General features: G+C 43.1%; 1 protein-coding gene across 1 annotated transcript in view; it reads right to left on the bottom strand.

The window, feature by feature from the left end:
- LOC117726370 (ELKS/Rab6-interacting/CAST family member 1-like) overlaps nt 1–20,405 on the bottom strand; it is a 157,376-nt gene extending 136,971 nt beyond the window's left edge. The window contains exons 1-4 of the mRNA XM_034526610.1: nt 20,148–20,405; nt 12,020–12,837; nt 10,634–10,711; nt 10,297–10,452 (exon numbers count right to left, since the gene is read on the bottom strand). Coding sequence (XP_034382501.1) covers nt 10,297–10,452; nt 10,634–10,711; nt 12,020–12,520 — 735 coding nt within the window. The 5' untranslated portion in view covers nt 12,521–12,837; nt 20,148–20,405. The remainder of the gene's footprint in view (nt 1–10,296; nt 10,453–10,633; nt 10,712–12,019; nt 12,838–20,147) is intronic.
- Nucleotides 20,406–27,059: the final 6,654 nt, after the last annotated feature.

Genomic DNA, 27,059 nt, shown 5'->3' with positions numbered 1-27,059 from the left:
CATGGACATGTGCGTCTATCATCATTATATTCTACAATCTAATGCTACAGGAAAACTCACATCAAGCATCAAAAGTTGCAGAAATGAATGTGCACACACACACACACACACGCAAAACAAACAACAAATCAGTGTGTTGCTGAAGTCAAGCAAATACAGTGCAAATACACCCAACTTCAAAGGCTCGTGCCAGTTACACACACACACTCAACAGGAATGTAGAGCTGAGAAATGCCAGACCATAGGAAAGAAAGGGAGGAAAAGAGGGAATGAGATATAAAAAGGAAGCAGGAAACAAAAACAGAGAGGGAGACAAGGACATAAGGAGTAGGCGGCGAAAACAACACATTAATTGTGTCCAGCAGAAATAGAAGAAGGGACGAGAAGAGGGAGAGAGAGAGAGAGAGAGAGAGAGATAGAGAGAGACAGGGTCAGAGTACAAGTTGTGTTTTTCTTCTCAATTTCTGTTGAGTCGTCTTTTGCTTCTTCCCCTTTGACCCTGTCACAGACTTCCTGACTACACAGAGGACTGAGAGGGTTGGTCGCCACTCAAAACTGAGACAGACGTGTGAATGCACTCAGTCACACTGGGAGTTAGACACAGCGAACAACATTAAGACATGTTATATACAAAAATAAGGTAATGAGCATTTCCCATATTATGTGTCAACTCTCTCATCGCTATATTTACACTGCAGTTTTCAGTTTATTCTCACAATCAAATGACAACATGTGTGGACAAAACGGGACAAACATGCAAACAACAAGACAAATCTGTCCTTTAGATGTCGAAGGGAGGGACGGATAAATTCTTCAAGCTGACAGATAGGAAATGATCTTGATCCCTGTGACGTTCAACAAAACCAAACAAAACGTGTGAATTTTAGTCTTCATATTTTCTTTGTCAGCACATCATGAAACCCTGTGGCATATCGGCTGTGCACATGTTGCCCGTCAGCAAATGTGAGATGACACGTTCAACTGGCCGAATGTCTTTTTACCGAATGAGCACAAGACGTCGTGATGAAGCGTAAACACTACCTGTGGAAAACACCACGCCTGTGTTTACATGCACTTAAGACAGCACGTCATTCGAAAAAACAGAGTTGACGTGCACAGCGACGGACTCTCTTGAGTGGCCTCTCTGGTCGTAAAAATCAATAAATGTAAGCAAATAGAAAATGTGACGAGTTCCAACAACAAGCTGTCTTCATCAAACTCCGTCTGTATTGTGTGACTCTGAGGGGCTGAGGGCTGGTGGTCCCGTGTGCTTGTTTGTTTTTCTTCAGTTTAGCTGCTATCAGAAACAAAAAGTACCAAAGGCATCGATCATATGACAGATTGCATTAAAAACCACACTAGCTGTCCACATTCCCCTTTTTGTCCACCCTTTGAACTGTTAAGCAACGAGGTGCAAGAACCTGAAGCAGGTGGAAAAATATAAGAATGAGAATGTCCAAACGTCTTTCAAGGCCGATGCAGCCCTTAATAGCCCGTGCTCCGTCCAGGACAGTGGTGGCTCAACATCTGTTTTGCTTGAGACTGCTTACAGACAAGCAGATTAGATTGGGCTCCAGTTGTCAGGAGCATTTAGGTTCAAATGGGTTTCCCACAATGTAATTGCTTTAGCAACAGAGGGTTTAAAAAAAAAAAAGGTGTAGTAATTCAACATAAGGGATACAATATGTTACTATGGAAGCAGGAAAGTAATTGTTGCAACAACAACAAAAAACACAAAACGTGAATTTAGGAAAGCAAAGGAGAAAAAAAACACGCAATTCTGGAATCCGTTAGCGAATATGGAGACAATGTTTTTGCATCCGCTCGTCATCATACGCCCTCAGGCCAATACTCATCTGTCATTCAAAATTAACCATCTCTCTGTTATTACTCCTCCCTCTCATCCCTCGATTATTCCGCGCTCGACGGGTGAGTCACGTCCCCGTACCCCCCACCACAAACACACACTGTGACATAAAACACATATAAACACACTTCTTGGATGAACAGAGAGCGACACAATGCCCACAGGCAGACATAATGTTGGAGGCAGCAGTCGTAATGGCCGTACGTTTCGCCCACTCAGGCTTCAGACGACGGGCAGATTAACACACACACACACACACACACACACACACACTCACTCTCTCTCTCTCTTGCTCTCTCTCTTCTTTCTCGGAGGATAAAGCTGGAGGATGAAGAACATAATGAAGAGGAGGAAATACAATTTAAAAAAGAAGAAGAGTGAGCAGAAGAAACGGCAGAAAATCTCTTTTTTTCCAGATTGCGTGTGCAATGGAAGACGAGAATAAGTATGGATGGAAGAGATTACATGAGGGAGAGAATGAATAAAGGAATAGCCAAGAGAGAAAGGGGAGTTCTGACCCTAATCAGTCACTTTGAGATGTAACATCAAGGTCTGTACAGTACAGTAGTGGGTTTAAAGACACATTGCATCTCTCACGCTTATGTAACATTAACACATTACAGATGTCAAGCTCCTTGAACCAGCATATAGACTGCTATCTATCTATCTATATATATATATATATATATATATATATATATATATATATATATATAGATAGATATATTTTAGAAGGGCAGAGTAGAAATATAAGCAGCAAAAGAAAAAAGGGGGAGTGACTGCACTGTAATTCTGTTCATTCCTTACTAACTCTTCCCAAACCCACACCTTATAAGGAAAGACATGGCTACCACAGCAGTCCACACACACACACACACACACACACACATTGAGGGAGGGAGAAAGTGGAGAGAAAACTCACACAATCCCAGCCTTGTAGGAAGAGAGGGAGAACTAGCCCCTCTGTTCCCTTCAGTTTTGAATATCTCTCTATTTCTTTCCACTGTAAAATGCCCACTTTGTAAAAGAATAAAAGAGGAAAACGAGTGCCATTGCTCCCTCTCTCACTTCATTTAAGTTAAAGTTTCATGGAAATCCTGAGTGTAGAAAGCTCCTCCTTTATTCTCTCCTTCTCCTTCTTCCTCCTCCTCTCTATTCTCGGATAAAGTCTCCCCATGAATCTCCTTGTTGCTCGTTCTAATCTATTCATCGCTCCTCCTCCCTCTGTCCATCTGCCTCTTTCTCCCCCCCGCTATCATTCCCTGTATTTACCTTATTCCCTCTCTCTCTCCATCCCTCTCTTTCTCTTCCTCACCTATCTCTCCATCCCGACTAAATAAACACACAGGTTTAAGGACCATCTGTTTCTGATGAGCGTTCATGTGTGGAAAACACACACACAAAAGCCGACCAACACATAAACACACACACACACACACACTCGAATGCAGAGATAGACCTGATTAATAAGGCATTTCTGGGGGCCTGCAAGTGCACACACAGACACACAACCAGAGGAATAATGAGTCATACGTTGGTGAGCAGAGGATGGAAAGATGTGCAGACGGCAGGCAACAGAAGAAGGAGGACAAGGTCGGCAGGGAGAGAGGGATGGTTGTCAGTGTTTTAAAGAACATTGTATCATGTATCAAAGATTTAAAAAATTACTTTTCAAAACATTGCTGAGGCTGCATGCTGCCTTTTCCTGAATCATAAACTCTCAGGCAAACACATTCACACTCACATTTGCCAAGTCCATCTTCAGTGGCTCCACTATTGACTGTAGAACAGCCAACATGTATAGAGACAGGCTCTCTAAAGTCTGAACAACCAGTCATTGTACCCAACGTCTAATGAAAGGATGGGTTCCAAACATATATGTGTCTCTCTATCTCTCTCTGGTACAAACACATCCTTACTTTAGGTGAAAAGGTGGCAAAATATAAATTAAAAAAAACACAAGTTACTAGTGCGAACTGGGAACATGGTATTAATTTTAAAAAATCAGAAGGGACGAGAAACACAACCAATCATACAGGTTTTCATGAAACCCTCAGAACACTTTAATTATTTAGAGTATAGATAAAAAACGGAATAAAATATTACCCAAACTGTCTGGCATGCACGCTGTTCAAACTGATCAATCATGATTCACACACACACACACACACACACACACACGCACACATACACACACACACACACAGTTTGCAGATGTTGAGTAAGATGACCAAACACACAAACCTATCTGACTAATGAGCGAGTTCGCTGACTTATGCAGATCTGCAGTTCAGAAGCGTCACTCCTGAGGAATGCACAAAATGTTTGTTTGCAGAGGCGTGTGTGTGTGTGTGTGCGCGTGTGTGTGTCTGTGGGCTTTTATCTTTGACTCACTTTCCATGAATCTTTCCTCATGCCTCATCTGTAACTTCCGACCAAGAGACTTTTTACATCCACATTCTGAACCAGAAAAGTAAAAAATAGATTAAAAGTCATTACCAATCAACTAGTATTAACAAGACAATCAATTAATATGTTTCACTTATCTTATTCTTCCCTTCATTCATCCTTAACATCCTACATTTCCTAGAATTCCCCTATTCGCCGTCCCTCCTTCTTCATCCCCGACTCCTCTCTTTCAGTCAATCTATCTCTTCTATCTGTCATCCACCCTCCTTTTCACCACCCATTTCTCTCCTGTCACATCAACATCCATCAGTCCTTCCATTTCTCTACATTTCATCTGCTGCTTTCAGCTCGATTCTCCGGTGTCGTCCATTTATCGCTCCTCCTTTCCTCCCTCGTCCCCAGCGTTCCCGTTTGATCTATCCTTTGTATCCACTTTCCTAATTTCCTCCCTCTTCCTCGCTTTGTTTTACACATCTTTACATCTCAATCCATCTTCGTGATCCATTCTTCTCCTCTTCTCTTTCTCTCAGGTCTATGCTGGTATAGCGGGTGCCAGGCGAAGCATTTTTTTGCAGCCAGCTGGCACAGAAACTCGAGCTGGTAACATTTTCTTTTTGTATCTGTACAGTAAATGGGAATCCCACAGAGGAAACGGTGGGCATCATCCAATTCTATTGGATTCAAACTAATCTGAACCCATGAGGACAAGCTCAACGCCAGCTTGGAGTAATGGAATTAGAAATGCAAGATACTTCGGTCCAATCCAGGTAATTAACATGAAGTGCTGAGTCGTGATTATCATTTTATACTCAGTCAGCACACAAACCGGTCCAAGGCGTATTTACAGTGTATTTACACTTGTGTGCTTTAGTGCAACCATTTGTTTCTAATTTAGAACTGTAGTTGATTTTTATTTAGTGTGTTCTTACAAAAACAAGTGAATAAATGGAACTGGTCCCAGATGGTTTCAGCATTTCCATGTAAAAGATCAGAGTTCTGGTGGCACCATTCCTTTACGCATTAACCCGAAGTCCTGATTCATTGCCATGTTCATAAAGCGGAAAATACTCTCGGGTGCCAGTCCGTGTCTCCGTCTCTCCAACGTTGTCGCTCTCAGCAAAGACAGGGAAAAAGGGGCAGAAAAAAAGGGAGCACATCAAATATGGAGGGACAGGAGAGGAAAGACAATCACTTCTTCTCCGTCTCATGTCTCTATCTCTGTCATCCAGAGCTCCACCTGAAGGTAAAGTGCTGCCCAGGTGTAACGGGCACTGTGCTCACCTGCCTGTTTGGGTTAACCTCCTCACTCATCCACTCACACACACACACACACTGAGAGAAACAGCTGGCAAACCACCAGGCCTTTTGCCCACTGGTCTCGTGGTTAGTAGGTTTCCCACTTAAGTTTAGCCAAAAATAAAACATAACCTCTGGGCTGAGGACAAATCTTATTTTTAAATTAAAAAATCTACGAGCAAATAGTGTTCCACGAATGCGACAATATGATCTTACTGAACCTGACAAACTGAATTACCATATAGAGGAAGAGTTCCACTTCAGACGCACACAAACATGTAGCTTTATTCCAGCACCTCGAGGCTAAATTATTAAAACAGTGCAGCAGTAAAAGTACAACAGCCACAGGCTGCTGCACTTTCTCAGTCACACGCACACAACTTCTGACATCATACCACTGCCACTTCCATTCCCATCAGAAATTGTTGCAAGGTAACAAAAACATACGCGCTTGATACAAATGTTGACGGTGGCACCAGCCCGACACACAATACATGCACAGAAACATGCATGCGTGTCTGTCTCCATGTCGTGCTGTTTATACATGCAAATACAAAAATCTCTCTCTCTCTCTCTCTCTCTCTCTCTCTCTCTCTCTCTCTCTCTCTCTCTCTCTCTCTCTCTCTCTCTCTCTCTCTCTCTCTCTCTCTCTCTCTCTCTCTCTCTCTCTCTCTCTCTCTCTCTCTCTCTCTCTCTCTCTCTCTCTCTCTCTCTCTCTCTCTCTCTCTCTCTCTCTCTCTCTCTCTCTCTCTCTCTCTCTCTCTCTCTCTCTCTCTCTCTCTCTCTCTCTCTCTCTCTCTCTCTCTCTCTCTCTCTGAAACACACACACACACACACAGAGTCACACACATGCCGGTTGTGACGTCAGACGGCTCCCCTGGAGTACAGTAGATGATAGATTGAATCTAGCGGCCCCAGAAATGGACAGACAGAGTGCTTATTGTCCAGCTAATGTGAATCAGTGCTGGAACAAACCATGTTGAACAGTCTGTTTAAAAACTTCAAAGAAAGAGCTAAATTCTGCTAATTCTTAAATTTGTCTCGGAAAAAGCACATTAATGAAAATGCTCACTATGCATATCGCGTTACATCGTATTGTGACCGTTTCATTTAGATTTGAGACATACTCAGCAATGTGTCCTTTTAGCTTTAAAACATTGGATTTCTTTTAACCGAGTATGGTAACAGAATGGAAACAGTGACACTAAGTTGAACCCCTGGATGTCATGGTTACAACCATGAATGCTAACTGCTGCTTGCCTTCAGCTTGAGCGTATATTTATGTATTAAATGCAAACCGACCACTGTTTGGAGAGCAGAGGGTCAAAGAGAATAGAGACAAAAGGTGTGTTTGTGTTTTTTTGTAAGACAAAAAGAGAATAACTAACAGAGAAGAAAAGAAGGGAAGAGAGAAGAAAAAAGAAAGTAAAGCTTTCCTTTCGGCATTCCAGACATTCCTTCATCGTTTTCTCTTTTTTTCTCTGTGTGTCTCTTTCTTTCTGCATGAAACACAGTCCTTACCTGCAGTGATCAAAAAGGAAGGACGAATTGGGTGAACATGCTCCTGTTGTCACAACAGTGACAGTGTCAACAGTGTCGACAGTGACAACAGTGACAACCGTGATCACAGTGTCAACAGTTACCACAGTGACCACAGTGACAACAGTGACAATAGTGACCACAGTGACAACCGTGATCACAGTGTCAACAGTTACCACAGTGACCACAGTGACAACAGTGACAATAGTGACCACAGTGACAACCGTGATCACAGTGTCAACAGTTACCACAGTGACAACCGTGATCACAGTGTCAACAGTGACAATAGTGACCACAGTGACAACAGTGACCACAGTGACAACCGTGATCACAGTGTCAACAGTGACAATAGTGACCACAGTGACAACAGTGACAACCGTGATCACAGTGTCAACAGTTACCACAGTGACCAGTGACCACAGTGACAACAGTGACCACAGTGACAATAGTGACAACAGTGACAATAGTGACAACAGTGACAACCGTGATCAGTGTCAACAGTGACCACAGTGACCAGTGACCACAGTGACAACAGTGACAATAGTGACAACAGTGACAATAGTGACCACAGTAACAATAGTGACAATAGTGACAACAGTGACCGGGCTAAACGGAGCAGGTGTCCGTGTTCAGATCAATTGATTTATTAGACCTGATTATTAGGTCTGTGCTACGGAATCGAGTCCTGTGGCAAAACCGCTCCACGGGCCCAGATTGAGGGAGAGGGAAGGGAAAGAGAGGGGGGCCGCGATAGAGAGGAAAGTGGGAGTGAAATGGTGAGACTGAGAGGAAGAGAAGCCAGCGAGAAAGAGATGGAGAGTGTGGCGATGGAGAGTGTGGCGACGATGAGTAGACGCCGTGCTAAGAGAAAATGAGTGGATGTGGGACGCAAGACAAGAGAAAGCAACTGGCCGTATGGAGGGAGAGAATGATAATTAAAAGTTCAGCGGGGAAGAAAGAAGAGAAATTAATTTTTCCCACCCCACTTTTCTGGAAGTATCCACAGTTGAAAAGTATCAAAACAAAGAGTTAATCACAGGAAACTCCTCACAGTCAAAGTCTTGTTTACTTTCATCATGGACTAATCTCTAGATTGTTTTTGAGTTAATTTATTAATTGGAAGACATAAGTAAAAAATACCCAGCAAGATTCCAGTGCACAAGGTGACGTCTTCAAATGGTCTATTTTGTCTTACAGAGTCAAAATGATTTGTCCTGGAACCAGCAAATGTTTTCCATTATGTTTAATAAATTACTTAAATTAATAAATTATCACATGGTGCAATTGTGGTTGATTAAGCTTTTTTTAATAATCCCACCAAACAAAATAGACACATTTTGATCAAACAGTCAACGCACCATTTATAAGTCTGAGAGTGTTGTAGATTATTACATTTATTGGATCTGCCTAACAAGTACCAACATGAGATTTGGAATGTCGGTTATTCTGGATTTGAATCTATGGTGACACATAATAAAAATATGAGAGTAGAGAAATTAAACAGAGGGAGTGAAGACAGAAGGAGAGGAAGAGAGGAAGAACGAGTGGGGCGGAAGACAGGTGAAGTTAGTGGGCCAAAGCGGGAAGAAGTAGGTGAATAAGTGAGGAAGGGTGGAAGGAAAGGAGGAAGGACGGAGGCTGGAAGTGAGATGTGCATTCCTCAGCAGGGGCGTGACCCAGCGTGCATGTGTGTGCATGTGTGCATGTGTGTGTGTGTGTGTGTGTGTGTGTGTGTGTGTGTGTGGGAATGCGCGCATATCCCAAATATTACTGGGAGGTAACTTTATTTTGATTTTGAACACGGAGATGCCGAAGACTGAGAGAGAAAGGGAAGGCAGGGGGGGAGGGAGGGAAGCAAGAGCTGACTCACCGTGTGATGACAGAAATAGAAGAAGGGAAGAGGAATGAGTAAGAGGAGGGAGAGAGAGAGAGAGAAAGAAGAAGAAAAAGGAACAAAGGGACAGAGAAAGGCCAGAAACAATAGACTGAAGAGAAAGTGGCAGGGTAATGCGATCAGGAAATGAAAAGGATGCCTTGAGTTAAAAGGGTGTGATTTGTCTGGGGCAAAGAAGAGGAATGAAAGAGAGAGAGAGAGAGAGAGAGAGAGAGCACATCTTTGCCAACATAAGAGATCAGAAAATATTCTTACATGTCTCAATTTAAAGCAGCATATAGTCACACATTCTCAAACAGGTGTATGTGAGTGTGTGTGTGTGTGTGTGTGTGTGTGTGTGTGTGTGTGTGTGTGTGTGTGTGTGTGAGAGTGTGTGTGTCTGTGTGTGTGTGAAGGCAACTGAGGATGTTTCTAGTGGCAGGAGGCCGACTATGAGAGATTGATCCACGTATCATCTGTTCCTTTGTTCTCCCGACACGGCATCTCTTTGAATAGGTCTGCGCACGCACACAAGACACACACTTAGACTTCAAGATTTATGGATGCACACACACACACACACACACACACACACACAGAGGCATACTACACACATGCCAGTACATCTTCTGAGAGAGTGATTTAATATCTGGTGATGTAATTTCACAACCTGAAGTACTTTCCCACATATAATTAAGTCAAATTTTTCTTGGGAGTCTTGGGAGTAGCATCAAAGCCCCAAATAATTTCAAACACGCGCACACATGCAGAGATGAGAGCGCCCGGTAATGACCGAAATGTAGCGAGGACCGAGCACTTTCTGCCCCGGTTTCAAGATGACAGTGTGTGAAATGAGTCACTGTGAGGCGGCGGGTGTGTTTGCAAAACCATGTCTTGTATAATATTACAGTCTCCTGCCAGACTAGCTGTGTCTCCGTCTCCTCCAGATGGCTTCTGAACCAACAGACCGCTGGGAGCTGGGAGCCCGCTTCATCCGTTTACCCGTCTTCAAGGCTGCGTCACGGTCCATCAAATTATCAGGACATGCTCCCCTTTGTGCCGTTCCAATGCAGTTACCGTTAGTGACAAAGCTGAGGAGAAAAGCTATATCTCAGCAAAACTAGAATCCGCTTGGGCTAAATGTAACTTAGATGTCTTACATTTCCTGGATTAGCAGCGATGACAATGAAATGAAGCCAACCCTGGTCAGGGTATTGTTTTTGACATCTTTATCCTTCCATCCTCTGTCTGTTCATCACGGGTTTTGACTCTGAGCAACAAGCAAACACACACACGGACGCTTCTTCCCTACCTGTGTTTCCTCCTGCACCATTCTGTACTGTTCCTTCCACACGGACATCTTTGTGGCTTCGTCCTTCCTCAGCGCCCTCTCTTTCTTCAGCTCTGGACTCCAAAACGTCTTGATGGAGTTCATCGAGGAGCTCAACTTGGACTCTTTAGCCTCCAGCTGAAAGAAAATGACATCAAACATTGCAACTCTGTTTTAATGCATTGTTTATTTGAATCGATTAATGGATTACAGCTCAACTTGCCCACTGATGTTGATTAAATTCATTGGCTTTTACTTTTTCCTTGTACGTAACATCAATGGATGTGTTTTCAGAGGTGTGTGTGCGTGTGTGTCATACTTCTCTGCGCAGTAGTTCGTTCTCTCGCAGCACTTCTCTTAACTGTGTCTGCAGGTCTGACATCGCACCGTCTCTCACCTGGTAACACACACAAACACAAAAAGTATAAGTGTGAGACATTAGACACCAACATCCTTCTTTTTTATTTTTTTCTGGTACTACTTTCTAAACATTGTGTCTATTGGCAGCTGTCACTACAATGAGCTAGTGATAGCAGATCCCAGAACAGCAAATCTGAAGTGAACTACTCCCCCTAAAAGCCACTGCTGATGCTGCAAAATCTAAGAAATGTAAGTAATCAAATACAGAATTCAAGACTTGCATATTATTTGTGAAGCATATTGAAACTATTGATAAAACATATTTCTTTTCATATAGGACCTAACTTCAGTATTAATGAGACATGGTCCCCATGCAAATGTTTAATTCATCCTGAGATCAGAACAGCAGTGTACCGGAGAATTAAAAATATCTTGGATGAATTTTTTAACAATAAACAGACTGCTTTGGTTTGGAATAACTCTTTTTAAGGTTTCCAGCTGACGCTGGTGCTCAGAGCATCTTTCAGTTATGAAAGTGAAAAGGTAGAATAGGTTTAAAGTTTTTTAAATTATCGAACGTAACAGAGTAAAGCTTTGAATTAATGGCATCCTCACGAATAATGTGACATACATTACACAAATGTGACATGAGTAAAGAAAAGCTAAGAAAGGAAATAAGATTAAAGGAGCGTTGAAGAAATATTTTTTTGTTTAAGAAATAATTCAAATGAGGTGGAGGCGGCAGGTATGGGAGAGCAAGGAAGAAGGAAGGAGAGAAGAGCGCTCAGGTTATGACTAATGGTGCAGAGGGAGTAGGAGGGCAGACCTTAGTCTATTTAAACATATTGTATGAATACCCACAGAGCTCTTATATTATTTAGTTGAGGCGTGACTTAAGAACATATTAACCCATAAAACAGTCAACTCAAATTAGCCAAAATGCCTTGAATCCCCAAGTCCCACTACAACATCATGCAGGGGGATAACTGTGTGACAAAACATTTGGCCTTCTGAGTGCAATTGATCTATTAATGTTTCTTCAGTCTTCGCTCAAAGGTGAGAACAACATTATCGACACCCGAGGTCAACTTTATCCACACATTCCTTATCGGCCTATTCTCGCCTCTTCTAGTCCAATTGGAGCGCAACTACTTCAGATCATGTGCGTGTCTGTTTTTGTTGGCCGGGTGCAAGGACTTCTTAGAGTCCTGTCATTGCCATTAGGTTGCCAGGCAACCGGTGGAGATTCAAGAAAGCTACTGCTGCAGTACAACAAAAAATAATCCAGCACACAACCCACTTCAAGATTGCAGCAAAAAAAGAAGAAAACACTGCGGCGCCTCACCTGTCTCATGGAATGAGGCACAGTAGCTGCCTGGGGAGGATGGTTTTGCATCTCCCCCCCAAATGCTATTGCGTCACTGGGCATCCCACCACCTCCCCCTCCAGTGTTTATATTAGGACTGCTCCCCATGATGGCCGCCCTGACCCCATAGGGGATCCTGGCCCCAGCCCTGCCCAGGGTCATGGTGTTTTTGGGCAGCGAGGGGTTCAGCCCACTGCCCAGACTCCCAATGCCGATCGAGTCTTCAACCGTGTCGATGAAGTACATGGGGCCGCCCGTAGCATAGGCAGCGTTCAGGGACTGAATATTCTCCATGGACAGGGTTTTACAGGAGCCAGTAAGTCCGCCGGTGGAGCTGCTGCTGCTGTTCCGCCTGTGTCCAAGGCGCGGGGAGCGCGGGAGGCGTGGGGAGCGCCCGGGGCTCCCGGACGCGGACGCGGACCCGTTGCCATTGGATCCAACAACGTCCAGCTTTGAGACAGAACGGGAGCTACCGTACATGGTAAGAGAATATGGCGTGTGTACTGGAGAGACGAAAAGGTGTCCGCTTCAAATGAAGAAATCAAGTGAATCAAAAACACATTCTCAAAAGTACACAGAAACTCGAACAAATTTAAGATGGATGTCCCCAAAAATGATCTTTTACTGTAGTCCCTTTTGACTTAAAATATCCCGATGCAGTGTTGACATGGCTGTGATAAAGGCCTTTCCAACAACCTCACTGGATTCAATGTGCTTTGTCAGAAAGGAATCAATAGGGCATCCCTTTAGATAAAGGCAGCAAGTAAATCCACAAGGCCCGGGGGTGAAGGGATGACCTAAAAAGAAAGGGAGAAAGAGACAAAGACTTAGTGATCAGGGAAACAAAGATATTCTGCTCTTAAAGTACAAAGGAGTACACTTGATTTTTTTTACCAGGTTCTGGTTTTGGTTTTATACGGTTTGAGACTGGTTTAATCTCTTTGTGTACAGTATTTACTTGCAAACTCTGCTACGGGCACAAGCAACAGCTGATGTGTGGTTCATATGATCATTATGTCTCTCCACCACACACAACACCTTCTTCTTACAATCACATGATACCTCCAGGTAACACATCAGTTACTGTCCTGCAGCTGTAATAAAATGTGATAGCGGATAGCATCCAATCAGCTGATCTAACGGTCTTAAATAATTCATAATCATTATTGTGTCTCCTGGATGAATTACATGTACTAAAATACAATCATCCTTTTCTAACGTATTAAGTCAATTCAATCATGTTAACGATTTTATTCTGCAATAATAATGTTGGGAGAAAACATAATAAATAAAGCTATCTGTCCCATTCCTGTTTTATCAATTGAGTCACACTGGACATTTTAAGGGGCTACGTTATCAATTGGATGGATAGTAGATGCCAGAATGTAAACTGCTGCGTTTCAAATAATGCAAAAACACTATGAAATAATATTTTGCCATGTTTTCTTGGCCTGATATTAGTCTCTCTATTAAAACGGATTAAGTCAATCAGGTTAAAAAAAACCTTGTATTGAACACAGCTGTGGAAATAATGAAAATAATAAATTTAAAAAGCGTAAATCTGCAACATTGTACTGACTTGTCAAAAACATGAACACAATTCATGAGCACTGGCTCTCACGTGTTGCTGATAAATGCCTCAGAGGCTGCTGAGAATTCAAGCTGTCTGTTGCGAATGCTGATCTCCCGGGTCCCCTGAACTACCCACATGCTACACATTTGTTTACGAGAACAACAGTGCAGCATTTGAACGGAGGACAAAGTTTCAGACTCTCCGTTGTCAGTAAAGAATGTAGAAATTTGGGGTCAATATGCTAACAATATGTTAAATATGCAACCTTGGGTGTTACCTCTGGAGTCAGCTACTGTATAAAAGAAGGTACATTTACTATTTAAAATTGATGCCCAGCTGGTCAACAGTCTTCATTCAGTCATTTGGGTATCCTTGGAGACAGTGATGTCATCCACAGGTCAGTGGACACCTGACCCGTGGGACACACCATCTGATCCGCACTCTCCCCTTACAAGAACAAACTACAGTGAACTAAACTGCTTTATAATTCAGCACACACAAGAATGAAAACTTCTAGAGCTTCAGTTTAATGCTAACAGTCCGGACTAATTTCCAACACTGCACAACTACAGTATACAGTATAAGTATTCATTTATTAAAACAGTACACACAAACTTTAGTTGGGTGTGAAAGAATTAGTCTAGTTTTAACATAAAGACATTTAAACTAGTACTGTACTTTACAGTATGGCGGACATCCTAGATATTTCTTGTTGAGTATAAGTTGTCTGGAATAGTTTTCCCTCAACATGTGGCTTCTTGCAAATTCCTAACAACAACACATTTCATTTCAAGTATGATGAACTGTGCAGCCCTTTGGTCGAACCCTTTTAAACTCCCAGCACGCCCTTCACGGGGTCCCGACCCAGGCTTTTAACAGCCTTGCAATGAGGTATCTTTCCAGCTGATGTTCTGCTGCACACTGATCTTTGGCGAGAGAGATGTTACTGACAACCCGTCAGTTACAGCTACACGCACGCACGCACACACACACGTACACACACTCATGCGCAAAGAAGGACCATCTGCTGTGTCTCACCTCAGGCCAAAAACACACACCTGGAAAGAAACAGGCCAGGACCCTGCCTCTAGCGCACGTACACACACACACATTTATTTACAGTATATGCACTTATATACACACACAGTCGCACAGAGCAAAACTGTGCACATGTGCAGATCTACAGTCGGGCAAAATGCATCCAGATAAACCGCTCCACGTGCAAACAAACATGTGAATAGACGACACATGCACAAATGAGCATCAGTGGCTGTGAGTGATCACGTCACAAACACCACACACATCGAATGCCTCATTTGAGACCAATGTGAGCCTGAAGAGTGAGTATTCTAGTAGTCTGTGTGTGAGTGTGTGTGTGTGTGTTTTTAGGGCTTTCCTCCTCCTCCCCTCTGGATCTGCATGTAATATAGGTGCAAAACATGCACAGTATGTCTCAGCCTTTATTTGGCTATTTACTGAACACACATTGCATTGCATTACACACATGGCTCCTCTTCAGCGACGACCTTGGCATTTGCTCATACATGTTGGTGTTCGTGGTTGGAGGGTCAAGAGCCTCGCTCAAAGGCATCTTTGCTCGGTTGTAGAAAAGAACCATCACTTCCCCTGCTCATATTTTCCCAGCGGAGATCCGCAAACTGACCAGAGGGCTGCCGCTGTCCAGCTGAAGGGCGGGCGACAATCGAAATATCACAATTTAGCAACAACATTATTTTTGCTGGGACATTGCTTTCTTCTGGAAGAGGTGCGGGACAATAAATACACATCCATGTACTTTTAGAAACGCTTATCTTGTTTGGGGTCGCAGCGAGATGGATCATTTCCCAGCAGGCACTGGGCAAGGCTACTGCACACCCTGGACAGATCACAAATCTATCACATGGCTAAACACACACACTTCTTTTTTATTTGTATTGGCTTGAGGGCGTCATGGAAACAGCATCACACACCATGTTGTGTTTTCTACAGTTCAAATCTAAGGGTCACATGACTGAACCACCAGCATGTCCCACAGACTTCTTTGTGGTGGTTTTAGACTCTGAGAGGGCTCGGGGTGAGGGATGGCAAACAGCACTGAGAGTCAGATGAAAGTAGTAATAATAACCTCCAGCTTCAAAAATCACATGAGCCTCCCAGAGTTTAAAAAAAAAAAAAAAAAATACCATGCCACAAGCACACACACACACACACACACCTATGACACAGTTGGCATCATGAGATGTAGAAAACACACTGTCAACAGGCTCACCATCCCTCTTGTCCTTTCACACAAATGTGAAAAAGCAACGTGGCGCAGGAGGTCCTGAGTTAGGATTTTTCTTTTGTCAAATTCAAGCTTTGCTTTGCAATGTTATTTGTTGTGCCACTGTGCAAAGGATGTCCAGTTGTGACCATATTAAGAGCTGCAACTGATGTCTATTTTCATTATGGATTTTTGGAAAAAATGTTATTCCCATAAAAATAAATGACCATGGCAAACAGTTTGAAACCCAGCTAGTCGGTTAATATCATAGAGGACAAAAAAGAACTGGACCAAGTCAATTTCTGCTATTTTTGCTTTTGAAAAGTTTTCACGATTGCTTATTTATCTGACAATCTAATTGACTATTCATTTCAGCTCTAATCAGATCAATATCCAGACCAAAAATATATATATTGTTCGCAAGAGTAGGGCATTTATAATTACAGCTTATCTCCCTTTTGTCACATGCTGTACTGTGAATATCCAACCACATCAACTACGATAGCGACAGGAACAGACCCTGGAACAGATCCTGGAACAGGTCCTGGAGGGAACTTATGAACCAAAATGTCTACAGGAAACTTCAGCACACACAACGCCCTGCGTTTCATCCTCTGCCTCCCTGTACTGTTGCTAACAGCCATTCTGCATGCCTCGTCTTTCCTTTCACACACTTCTCACACACACAATGTTGTTTCGGGCCTCACAAAATCCCAGAATATCACACGAGGATACCAAGAAAGTCTCCGTGGTAGAATGCCATGTACTGTACTTGTACTCGTGTAGATAATCAGTATGTGTCGGCACAGCAGAGAACAGACTTAGGATTTGTAGCCATTTTCCGGGCATGGCTGCAGATAAAGAGGCAACTCAAAACTTGACATTGATACGTTTTGAGTTAATAAGGCGGTTTTGTTGGCAAAGAGATGCCTATTAGCACATCCATTTCTTCATCCCATCGCTCTTCATCCTTCTCTTCCCTCTCCCTGATGCTTTCACTTCCTCTCACCGCCTCTCTCTCTTTCTCCATCAGCATTCCTGAAGGTGTTCAGCATGCTCTATTTATGTGACAAGCACACATCCATCTGTCCCACTGCACAATGCAACACACAGACACACACACATGCACACCACTCAACCTATACTTAGCTGGTGTTTCAGCGAGGGAGCCCTATTCTACAAAGTCTGCGTCTCGCCAGGGGATCGGGGCTCAGAAAAGTACATTACACTCATCCTTAATATTATTACTCTCCATTACTCTCAGTTACTGTCAGGCTTGTTGTGATATGATGTGGTTGGAAAGGACTCACTGGTGCCGTCTGGGGTAACACACGTCTCAATGGAAGTCAACTCGACAGCGCAGCTGAAGGGGAGAGCCGAACTCACTCGGCACCTAATCTGTCTGAAGATGTAAGGGCATGACCCGCCGTTCACCAGTCAGCTTTTTTTAACCTTCGCAGCTGCTTTATCATGACGATAGCAACATTCACTCTCGGAAAATCAGAAATTCGTGCAAAGGGGAGGTGAACAAATTCAAACCCAATATATATACAAGTAGCCATGAGAAAATAAGAATCGGCTGACCAAGAAACTAAACTGGAGCAGGAAAGAAATCTGCTGCTGTATGAATTACCAAAAACCAAGTACCGAAATGACTCGTGCAGACACTGAAGATGCACGGAAGGTTTTAGTGCAATATTTGCATTATTTTGTACAATCACTCCAGTACATGTCTCAAAGTGTTTGTTCTGTCATCTGGGATCTTCTCCCATGATAATTATTTGTCACCGATGTGTAATACATAGATTAAGCATTGTGTTTGTTTGGTTTTGAGTAACGTATTATTATTAGTGGTTTGGCTTTGTTCGGCATGCAGACACAAGATATTGTCTCCATGTGCGGGCAAGATATTGATGACAAATCATTATGACAGTTTTGTGCTGATTTAAACAAATGTAACCGAATAGCAACACATCTAAGTGATTTCTAAAGGATGTGTGTGTAAAAAAAACTACAAAATTCCAATAATAAACATAATTGTCACTTGTAAAACTTGATTTGTGGTTCAGTTTGGCCATCAGTCTGTGTGCAAAACCTTTGTCTCAGAGACACAAAATGGCTCATCCTGCACACACAATATTGGAATAAGGGAATTTTTCAATTAACTGAGCGAACGATTAGACTTGGGAGAAAATATTAGGCAGAAGATGTCTGGGCAAGATACAGATTTTGGCTCACCAGAGTGACCGTGCTACTTGTAACTTCACTCTGTGCCACCAGTCCAATCAGCGATAAGACATATAAAATGGTTCAGACACTGGAAATTACAGCGCTGATAAGGGACGGATAGCATCTGCTCCATCTATTGTTTACCACAGGAAATTAATCCGAGATGCAGGCTTACAAAACACACCGTGACTCACAAAGAAGCACAACCAATCCATGTACATCCAACAAAAAACACACACACAACGCACGATTATCTAATCTTGGCTGCTGCCTATTTAGCAAATATGGAGAACGTACCGTTGGGATTCGACAATTAACAGAAAAGCAGGGAAACACAACACTAATTCAGTGTGTATGTAGTGGTTAATGGAAGAGAGGAGTGAAACATTCCCCAGGCTCATTCTGGTAAAAGGAAAGTGCTCGTACAGTCAGCTTGCCAGGTTAAATAAGGATGAAGTTAGTTGGGAAGGTGACCCAAACACCCCCTAAAGAGTCGGTCTATAAATATATAAATAAATATCACACAAGGCAATTAGAGATCATGTTTTTTAAAGTCAAAGTGAGTTCTGGGAAGAGGTGTGAAAGAGCTATAGGCTCAGGTTAAGTTCCTCATGTTGTTGCAAAGTGCTGAGCCCTTTAGGAAAAAAAGATGTACCTTTGATGTGGAGCCAGGGGGCACAGGGGGTCAATCAGGCTGTGCACAAAGTTCAGAACCAGGGCCTGGCAATGCTTTGTTTAGAAGATGATTATTAAAGCAAACTCTAAAACAAAAGAAGAATAAACGGCAACAGAGGAGCGTTCACCCACGGGCCGACTGCGGTGTGCAGAGCCAGGGCATTTCAAAATGTCTAGTGTTTACAACAATCCGAGTGGAAGGAAGCCGCTCAGTTCCCTCACTCGCTGTTCCCGGAGGAGGGGCGGTGCAAAGAAACAGCGCTGTGGGCGGAACACGGAGGAAATCACGGCGTCCCTTCCTCAACCCCCCCTACCCCCCCCCCCCCCCCCACCCCCCCACCACCACCACCACCACCACCACCACCACCACCACCACCACCACCACGCCTCCTCCCCTTTGCCTCTGAGAGCGTAGCAAAACACACGCAGCACATTTCCCTTTCCCCGCCTTCGTCCACGCGATCACCTTGATTTGGTTTGCAAACACACCGTCGGCCCGGTGTCCGTCTGTCTGTCACGCCGGACAGGACGTGTGGCTGCACATATTTGTGCACATATTTGTTCATGAAACGGGTTCAGAGCAAAACAACCGACCTGGAGAACTTGAGAGGGGGCTGTTAGAAATACCACAACACAACTAAAAGTCCCCACGGGAATACTGTGGAGGAGATGAAACTTAGTATGGACTACCGCAGGCACACTTCAGGTCCCCGAGGGGATATTAGTGACATCACAGGAGATGGACCCACTACAGAGGGATATAAACATGACTCTAAAACGGCGCTTTAAGAAATTAGTATAGTGATAGCGATTGTGTGGCTTTGAGAAACTGCGAGGCTGTCAGCAGCACTTCTGCACAGTGTATGCAGATTGATAATCGCATTTGGAGGTACAGAGACGAGACATATGGGGTTATTATCGCGTTATTCCGGGTCGCTCCAGGTCGCATTGAGCTGGGTTATTGAGCAGAAACAGGAGGACGCCTTGTTGAATGGGCTCGCGTTGTCGGGTTTTTTTGTCACCCGCACAAAAAAAATATGTATCGTAATGACTGAATGTCTGGCCGAAGCACTGCTCCTCCGGAGGGAATACAGCAGCTCCACGGTCGGTCTCACAGCTGACCTGGGAGCTGCTGCACCTCAAAGCTAGGCGTCACATTTTAATCATTATTGCCGGCGGTGCTTTGATCCTTCAGACGTGACCGCGACGAGCCAAACAAACACACAGACACACGTGAAGTGGCCAACATGCTTACAACAGACACACACGCACACACACACACACACACACACGCACGCACGCACGTAGGCTCGTGTAATAACACATGCATGTGTACACGCACGCAGTCAGAACGCCAGCTAACTTACAATACTCACTGCGGCTGTGTTTACGTGACTGTCCCTCGGTTGTGAAATAAGCTCTGTGTTAAAAATACAAAATAAGAAGAAGGCAAGTCACATCTCCTCTTCGGTTGTTCCGCCGCTGTCAAACCTCGAAGTGACGCTCGGTCACGTAACAGTCAGCCGAGGTGAAGCGCTGGCTCTTTTCGGGCTGGTCTTCCTGTCTCGTATCTGTCTCCCGTCGGTCTTTCCCTCCTTCCCGTCTTTGCCAGCTCGACCACTGGCGGCTTCCCCACTGCTCCGGCGCTCCCGTGACGTCACGACGGTGGAGAGCGCGCCCCCGAGACGTATACCCACCCCCCCTCCTCCTCCTCCTCCTCCTCCTCCTCCCCCCCATTCCCGTCTCTCCCTATGGTCTCTCCCAGAGCGGATGAGTCGCGTGCATGCTAATCCGTCAATTGAACGGAATTTACTTTTAAATGCAATTTGTTTTGTATTTGTACGATATTATCCATATTTTCAATTTAATTAAATTAAATTTTGCCATCTTTTATTTCAAAAGCCCGTTGTGTTCACCCTGTAAAACAATATGTTAGCATCTTATGTGGATAACTTCATTTTTTTACTTATTAATAAAAGTAGTGTAAAAAATACTCAATTACAAATAAAAGTTCTGCATTCAAAATGTTACAAAAGTAAAAGTATGTATTATTTACAAAATGTAGGCTACCTAAAAGGAAAGTTTCTCAATGTCAACGTATGCCCCCCCCCATCACTGTTATACTATATTAGATTGTCAGATTACTCTGACTAATGGATTAATGTGTAAGCAGCAATTTAGTGCAGTAGTTGGTTGAGGTGGAGCGAATGTTTGTAATGATTATTATACAATTTTGTCTCGTTCAATCTTTAGTGATGCATCACATTCAAAAAGATCACTCAATGTTAAGTTACTAAGTGGCTGTTACATAAACAGTAACAAGTACAATATTTCCCTCTAAACTGTGGTGAAGCAGAAGTATAAAGTGGCATGAAATGAATACTACAAAAAGTAGTATTGAATGTATTTGACAGGGTTGCTATTCTGTTAATTTGTCTGCGGTTGCTGCCAGAAGGAGAGGAAGGCCACAATATACATTCAATTTATTGAGTGAGCTGAGTGGGTCAGTTTGGATTGGTCAATATAAAACCTCTCAAGTATAGATTTGGCAATGCCTTTTTAACTACAAACCTGCATTACACTCATGTTAAATTCATTTGTAAATCTTGTGTATTTCATTTCCTCAGGCTTACAGAAGATGCCTCTCATCATTTTAGTATGATGATATACGTTGTTTCTGTGTCCATTCATCGGACCTATTTCATGTTGAAAGTTCCGACTCAGTGTTTGATGATGAAATGACCTACATACAGTATCTGACTGGAATATGGAGCATATTTCATCGTGGGGATCACCCTGGGCTCCCAGGTGTCTCTCACACACAACCACCATCCTATAGAAATATTTCCAACTAGACACAGACCAATGACACACATATACACAAACACACACACACACGCACACGCAGTGTCCCAGTTCCCAGAGCGCCAGTCAGTCAGACAGCTGAGCTGAGGTATAAATAGTCCGCTGGCCAAAGTTCCCCTTGAGAGAAGAACTCCAATCGTGGTGGACTTTCTGAAACGTCTCTTCTAACCTGATTAGTGAATACTTTTACTGGCGGCTTTTAGGTGTTTTATCATCATAACAAGACACTGCACGTGAGAAAAGCACCTGACACCTCAACAGAACAAGGCACTTTTATTAAGCAGCTCAATACATGTCAGATGCATAGCACATTCATAACAAACCCCTGGTTTTAAGAACTCTGTTATAACATTATGTTTTGGCCAAGCATGCCAGATATCTTGGCCTTCAGTAAATGCTTGCATTTAAAAGTAGAACCCTGAAGTCAGTGGGTTTCACATAATGTGATCAAAACATAAAAAAGACACATATTATATGTTTACAATTGTAAGAAATTACTGTTCAAAACTTTAATTGGTAGCATAAGGTGAGAACAAGTAGGGGTTCATTCATCCCCACAGGCTGTGAGCCTGAGCTTGAGCCTTGTTCTCTTGATTAATTGGACCTTGAATCATCACAATTGAGCAAAGCCCAAATTAACTTATTTAAAAAGTTTGTTTTGTCAGACCAACAGTTTTAAAACTATATATATTTAGTGTACGTTCACATAAGCCTGAGAAAATGGGCAAATATTCACATTTGAGAAGCTGTAACAAGAGATTGTTGGGCAGTTTTGTAGTCAAAGACATGACAAAAAAAGTTATTGTAGGATATTGTTTCAGTAGATGGTCAAATCAATAAAGCTTAAGCATATCCATCAAATTTGAAATCCAAGATGGAATTGGGTTCTTATGACGCCATTGTCCGCTCCTTGTTTCCTCCTGTAGGAGCTTTTCTGCATGAGCAACACCCCAGAACACTGGTTGAAGAATGCTGCCATCTCGTGGATGAAAGTATTGTAAGATGTATATAAATATAGTAAACAACTTATCTATCTTTAACTTCAACACCAACTGTCAGGTAAGGAATCTTACCTGCTCTGTTCAGTTAAATTATCTGAAAAAATGGTAGGAAAAAAAGTTATATTTGAAACGACTACTATAACTTCCTATTGGTTAATATGTCTGAAATGAGAACACTTTTCGGGACAAGTCACACATATATATCATGACACGGACAAACCAACATCACTGTAAACATTTCAACCACTCACAATGAGTTCCCTGTACTTCTTCTTCAGTCCCTGGTGGCGCTCCCTCAGCTGGTTGGCCATCAGCTTGTACTGGTCTCTCTCCTGCTGACAGGTGTCCAGCTCCTTGGACAGAATGAGCAGGGCCTCCTTCTTACTCTCCAGCTTACGCTTGCACACTAGGAACTACGAGGAACATGTGAGAGAACACAAGGAGAGAACAGAGAGCGCTGGTATTAAGAGAGGCCTCGGTGTGGATACAGCTCACCATCACTCCTCTAGCTCTGGGTTGACTCCAGGGGCCGCAGGTCTCTCCTCTCCATATCCATCTATCATCTGTTCTTGGCTTTGTTCTTTCAAACCGGCCCGGATGGAGATGGTCACATGACTTAACTGATACCTGGACAGTTCCCTACGAGGTGGAAACACACACACACTGGAGCCAAGTGTTTAACGTGTAGATAAGACGCGCAGATAGCTCTCACACTAACCAAAGGACATCGCAGAGCTGCGCATGTGCAGAGGTAGTGTGTAGTAAGGTGTGTGGCTCCACCCGTACCTCATTCCTTATGTAAAGCTACAACTAATGACGAAAGAACCAGACGGTTATTTTCTCACTGAAAATATTGTTTGTTTGGTCTCTGCTCCTCACTCCAGAATCACAATATATGTAGTTTACCTTCACAAAGCAGCACTAGTTTTGTTGACACGTAAATGGAAATGCAGTCACACAAGTGTATGTGTCTGGTCTAACACACACGCACACACACACACACACACACACGCACACACACACACACACACACATGCGGCACGTGTGATGCTGTCGGCCTGACAGAACAACGCGAGCTCAATATGAATCCGCAGCGCATCTAGCGAGAGAGACTCGTAACGTAAAGCGGCTTCTGTGTGTCGTACAACAGCCCATCGGGTCTATTGAGCCACGACACCGCAGCTCGCTCTTTAAGGACCGGGAGCGACCTGTAGATCAGTCCGTCTCTGCAACAGCTGTTCGCGGTGTTCTTCATCCACGTACCTCGCTGATCAGCCCCTGCCAGTCAGTCTCACTCCCCTTAGAGGACTGCATTGGTCCGGAATATTCAGACCAAGTGTCAGACTGCAGGTGGCCCCTCTCTGCCTCTGCCCAAGCTCCGTTTGTTTCGCCTGCAACGTCACTTTCTTTCTTTCTTTTGCCTCTGCTGTCAAGTCGCACAGATGAGAGAACGTAAACAAGATAGCTCTTCCGGTATTGCATTGGAAATCAAATCATGGATGATGGAAAATGAGTTTGGAGCAATTCTGCTTTTAAAAGTAACACCGTTTTAAAGAAACACTGGATATGTCAGGACTCAGCCAGCCGGACTCCCTCCTCAGCCCGTTCACACAGTGACACCCGGTACCTCAGAGCGCGCTGCCAGGGAGCTACGGGCTTGGAGGCGGGGACAAGCCAGGGGCGCTCCGACTCACACCTGAAGCCACTCAGCTCGTCCCACGGCTGCAGCTCGTCAGCTCGTTGTATTCGGGGGGATAAAGATCAGGACTGTCTGTGTTGACGTTGCGAGTTCGTGCCATGATGTCCGTGGACTTTCCTCCTTGTGTCGTCACTGAACTTTCCCTCGTGTCTTTGCTGACTTTTTTTGTGTGGAGTATTTTCTTGGATTTTTTGGGGTTTGATGTTCGATCACCCGTGGACTAAGGGGACACTTTGAGTTTTGTTTGTGTTTCTTTTCTAAGCGACTTGTTGAGCTCAATAAACTACGCCGTGTGTTCGGCTAGAACTAAACCTTGCTGTTGTCGTGCGCTTGGGGTCAGAGACAAACCATAACAGGATAGCGTGTACTATTCGGAAGTAAAGCCAAACGTTAGCGATCCTGAAGAGGAATTAAGAATAATCAAACGTAAATTGCTCAATTGAACAATAATTCCTTCACAATTGTAGTATATTGACTACTGCCTGTTTGTAATAGTGCTGTTGTGATGACGTCACCAAGGTGCGCACGGACTCGTAGGTAAGGGAACAATAAAGATGGACGCACTGCGACCGAAGAGTGAATCTGGTATTAAGTGTTTTACTTAGACAACTCAGTCAGTACACACATAACAATAAAAGCACAGTTATTGTAAAACTAATATTAATTCGGGATCAAAATAAGTCAGACATTTGATTGATTAATATTTAGCTCTTATAGCTTCATAATTAATGAACTGAGCCTAAATTCTCACCTTGTATTATGGTACAAAGGATGTTAACATGTTGGGTGCATTGAGATGGGTGAAATTATACTGACTGACCAATGGCACAAACATGACAAGACACATCTTACAACAGTGTATTACTAATATATGATATGAAAAATATGAACATATTTATTGGGATACTCAAGTTTTATTTTGCACTATATTCTGAGAATATTAAATATGCCAAATAATTAAAAAAGTAATAAGATGATCCATATTTCGTAAAGCTGATATTCTATTATGTTTAGCAGAATTGCAATACCATTCACTTTTAAAAAAATAAAATGTTTACGTTTTTTACTTTTGATGGCCAACCTAAGATTGCAATTTCTGTACCTGGGTTGAACCATATCCTGTACATCCGAGAACCATTGACTGAGACACCTCCACCAGAACATTTGGAGTTTAGGACCAAGTTTAGGACCAGGTTTGTGATCTAGGGGATCCTCACAGGACTTGTAATTAACTTTAAAATGAATTAGCTTACATTTTAATTTAAGTTTTACATAAGAACGGAGATGGTTCGCTTTATTTTGAATACATTGGTGCTTTAAGTATATGTTGAAGTTAAAACAAAAAGATATTGTCCCAAGCCTTTTTAAGATCCTTTCATTCAACTGAAAGTAGTTTAACGTCGAAAAAAAAAATCCAAATTCAACACTATAAAGGGGTCAGAATGACTACGAGCCGGCCTGAGGTGTGACATATCTTGCTCTACTTGCAGGGTCTCTCATGGTGGTCAATCTGCCACTGGACCAGAGTTATTGCATAGCTACTGGTTAATAACATTACTATTATGGAAGAGCCAGGTCTTCAATATCCAGAAGCTTGCAAATGTGTCTTTTTGCAATACAGTCTACTTTCAAGGAAAAGAAATGGACGGCAGCAAACTGATTGATTGACAACCTTTATTTCTGCAAACAGACTAACATTTTACCACCACAGTGTCTTCATCAGAGTCAAACAGGAAGTGTACTTTGAATAGCCAGATTAAGGAAGCAAGTGAATTTACGGAACTCATTAACAACCACACACTACCAGGTCTTTTTGCATTAGCTGCTGTTCAGTGGTGGCAGGCCTCATTAACATTTAAATAAAGATGCCCTGGAATTGAAAGATGGCATCGACAAGCCTGGTGGCAATTAGCAGCTGGCTGAGTTCAAATGCTTTGAGATTCTTGAACTGTGTGAAGTGGAGATGCGCTCCATACTTTATGGGTGGCGTTACAACTCTGGGGGTGAAGCCTTCTTTTGGACACAGCTCTGTTCTCAACATTTCCTTCAGGAGTGGCTTGAAATTCCTCTCTTTGCTTTTGGCAAATGTATAAACACACCCAAAGAGATCAGGGAACGTTGACATCAGATCAACTTTGGCTGTGTCCTCGGCACTGCAAACAGAAAGATACAATTGTATGACAAAGAAAATCCCTGAAAGTCATCCACAATCTAACCATTGGGTCCCAACATTTTGACTTGTGACCCCTTGAAAAAATGTAATGTTAACCTGTTATGTTATGAGTGTTATTGTGTTTACAGGAAGAAGTTGTTTGAGATAAGAAGTATGGTTCTTGCATTTACAGAGTTCAGGAGGTCAGTGAAGGTCTCAGGACCTGTGTAGCTGTATCACCTGTCAATCATCCTAGCTGCCTATGAGCGTACTTGTGATTGGCAGAGCCAGCGAGGTGGGCTGTTGTCTCGCAGCTTTGCTCACCAAGGGAAGAACCAACTCCAACGTCACTTCATCTTTTATCAGTACTGTCTGCACAGGGAGCGCAGAGGAGAGACCGAACTACCGACACTTGTGGTCAGTGTAGAATACCGACAACTACAGCGTTACAGAAATGCAGATAAGAGCAATAATGTTCTAATAACGTGCATATATCACCACTTACGATATGTTTTCATTAATTTATGGTACATTCCATATTGACAGATGCAGCATACCCTAT

Source organism: Cyclopterus lumpus, chromosome 23, assembly GCF_009769545.1.
Source record: "Cyclopterus lumpus isolate fCycLum1 chromosome 23, fCycLum1.pri, whole genome shotgun sequence".
Taxonomy (NCBI): domain Eukaryota; kingdom Metazoa; phylum Chordata; class Actinopteri; order Perciformes; family Cyclopteridae; genus Cyclopterus; species Cyclopterus lumpus.
The sequence above is the reverse complement of the archived record's forward strand: the minus strand, read 5'-3'. Positions and strand labels throughout refer to the sequence as shown.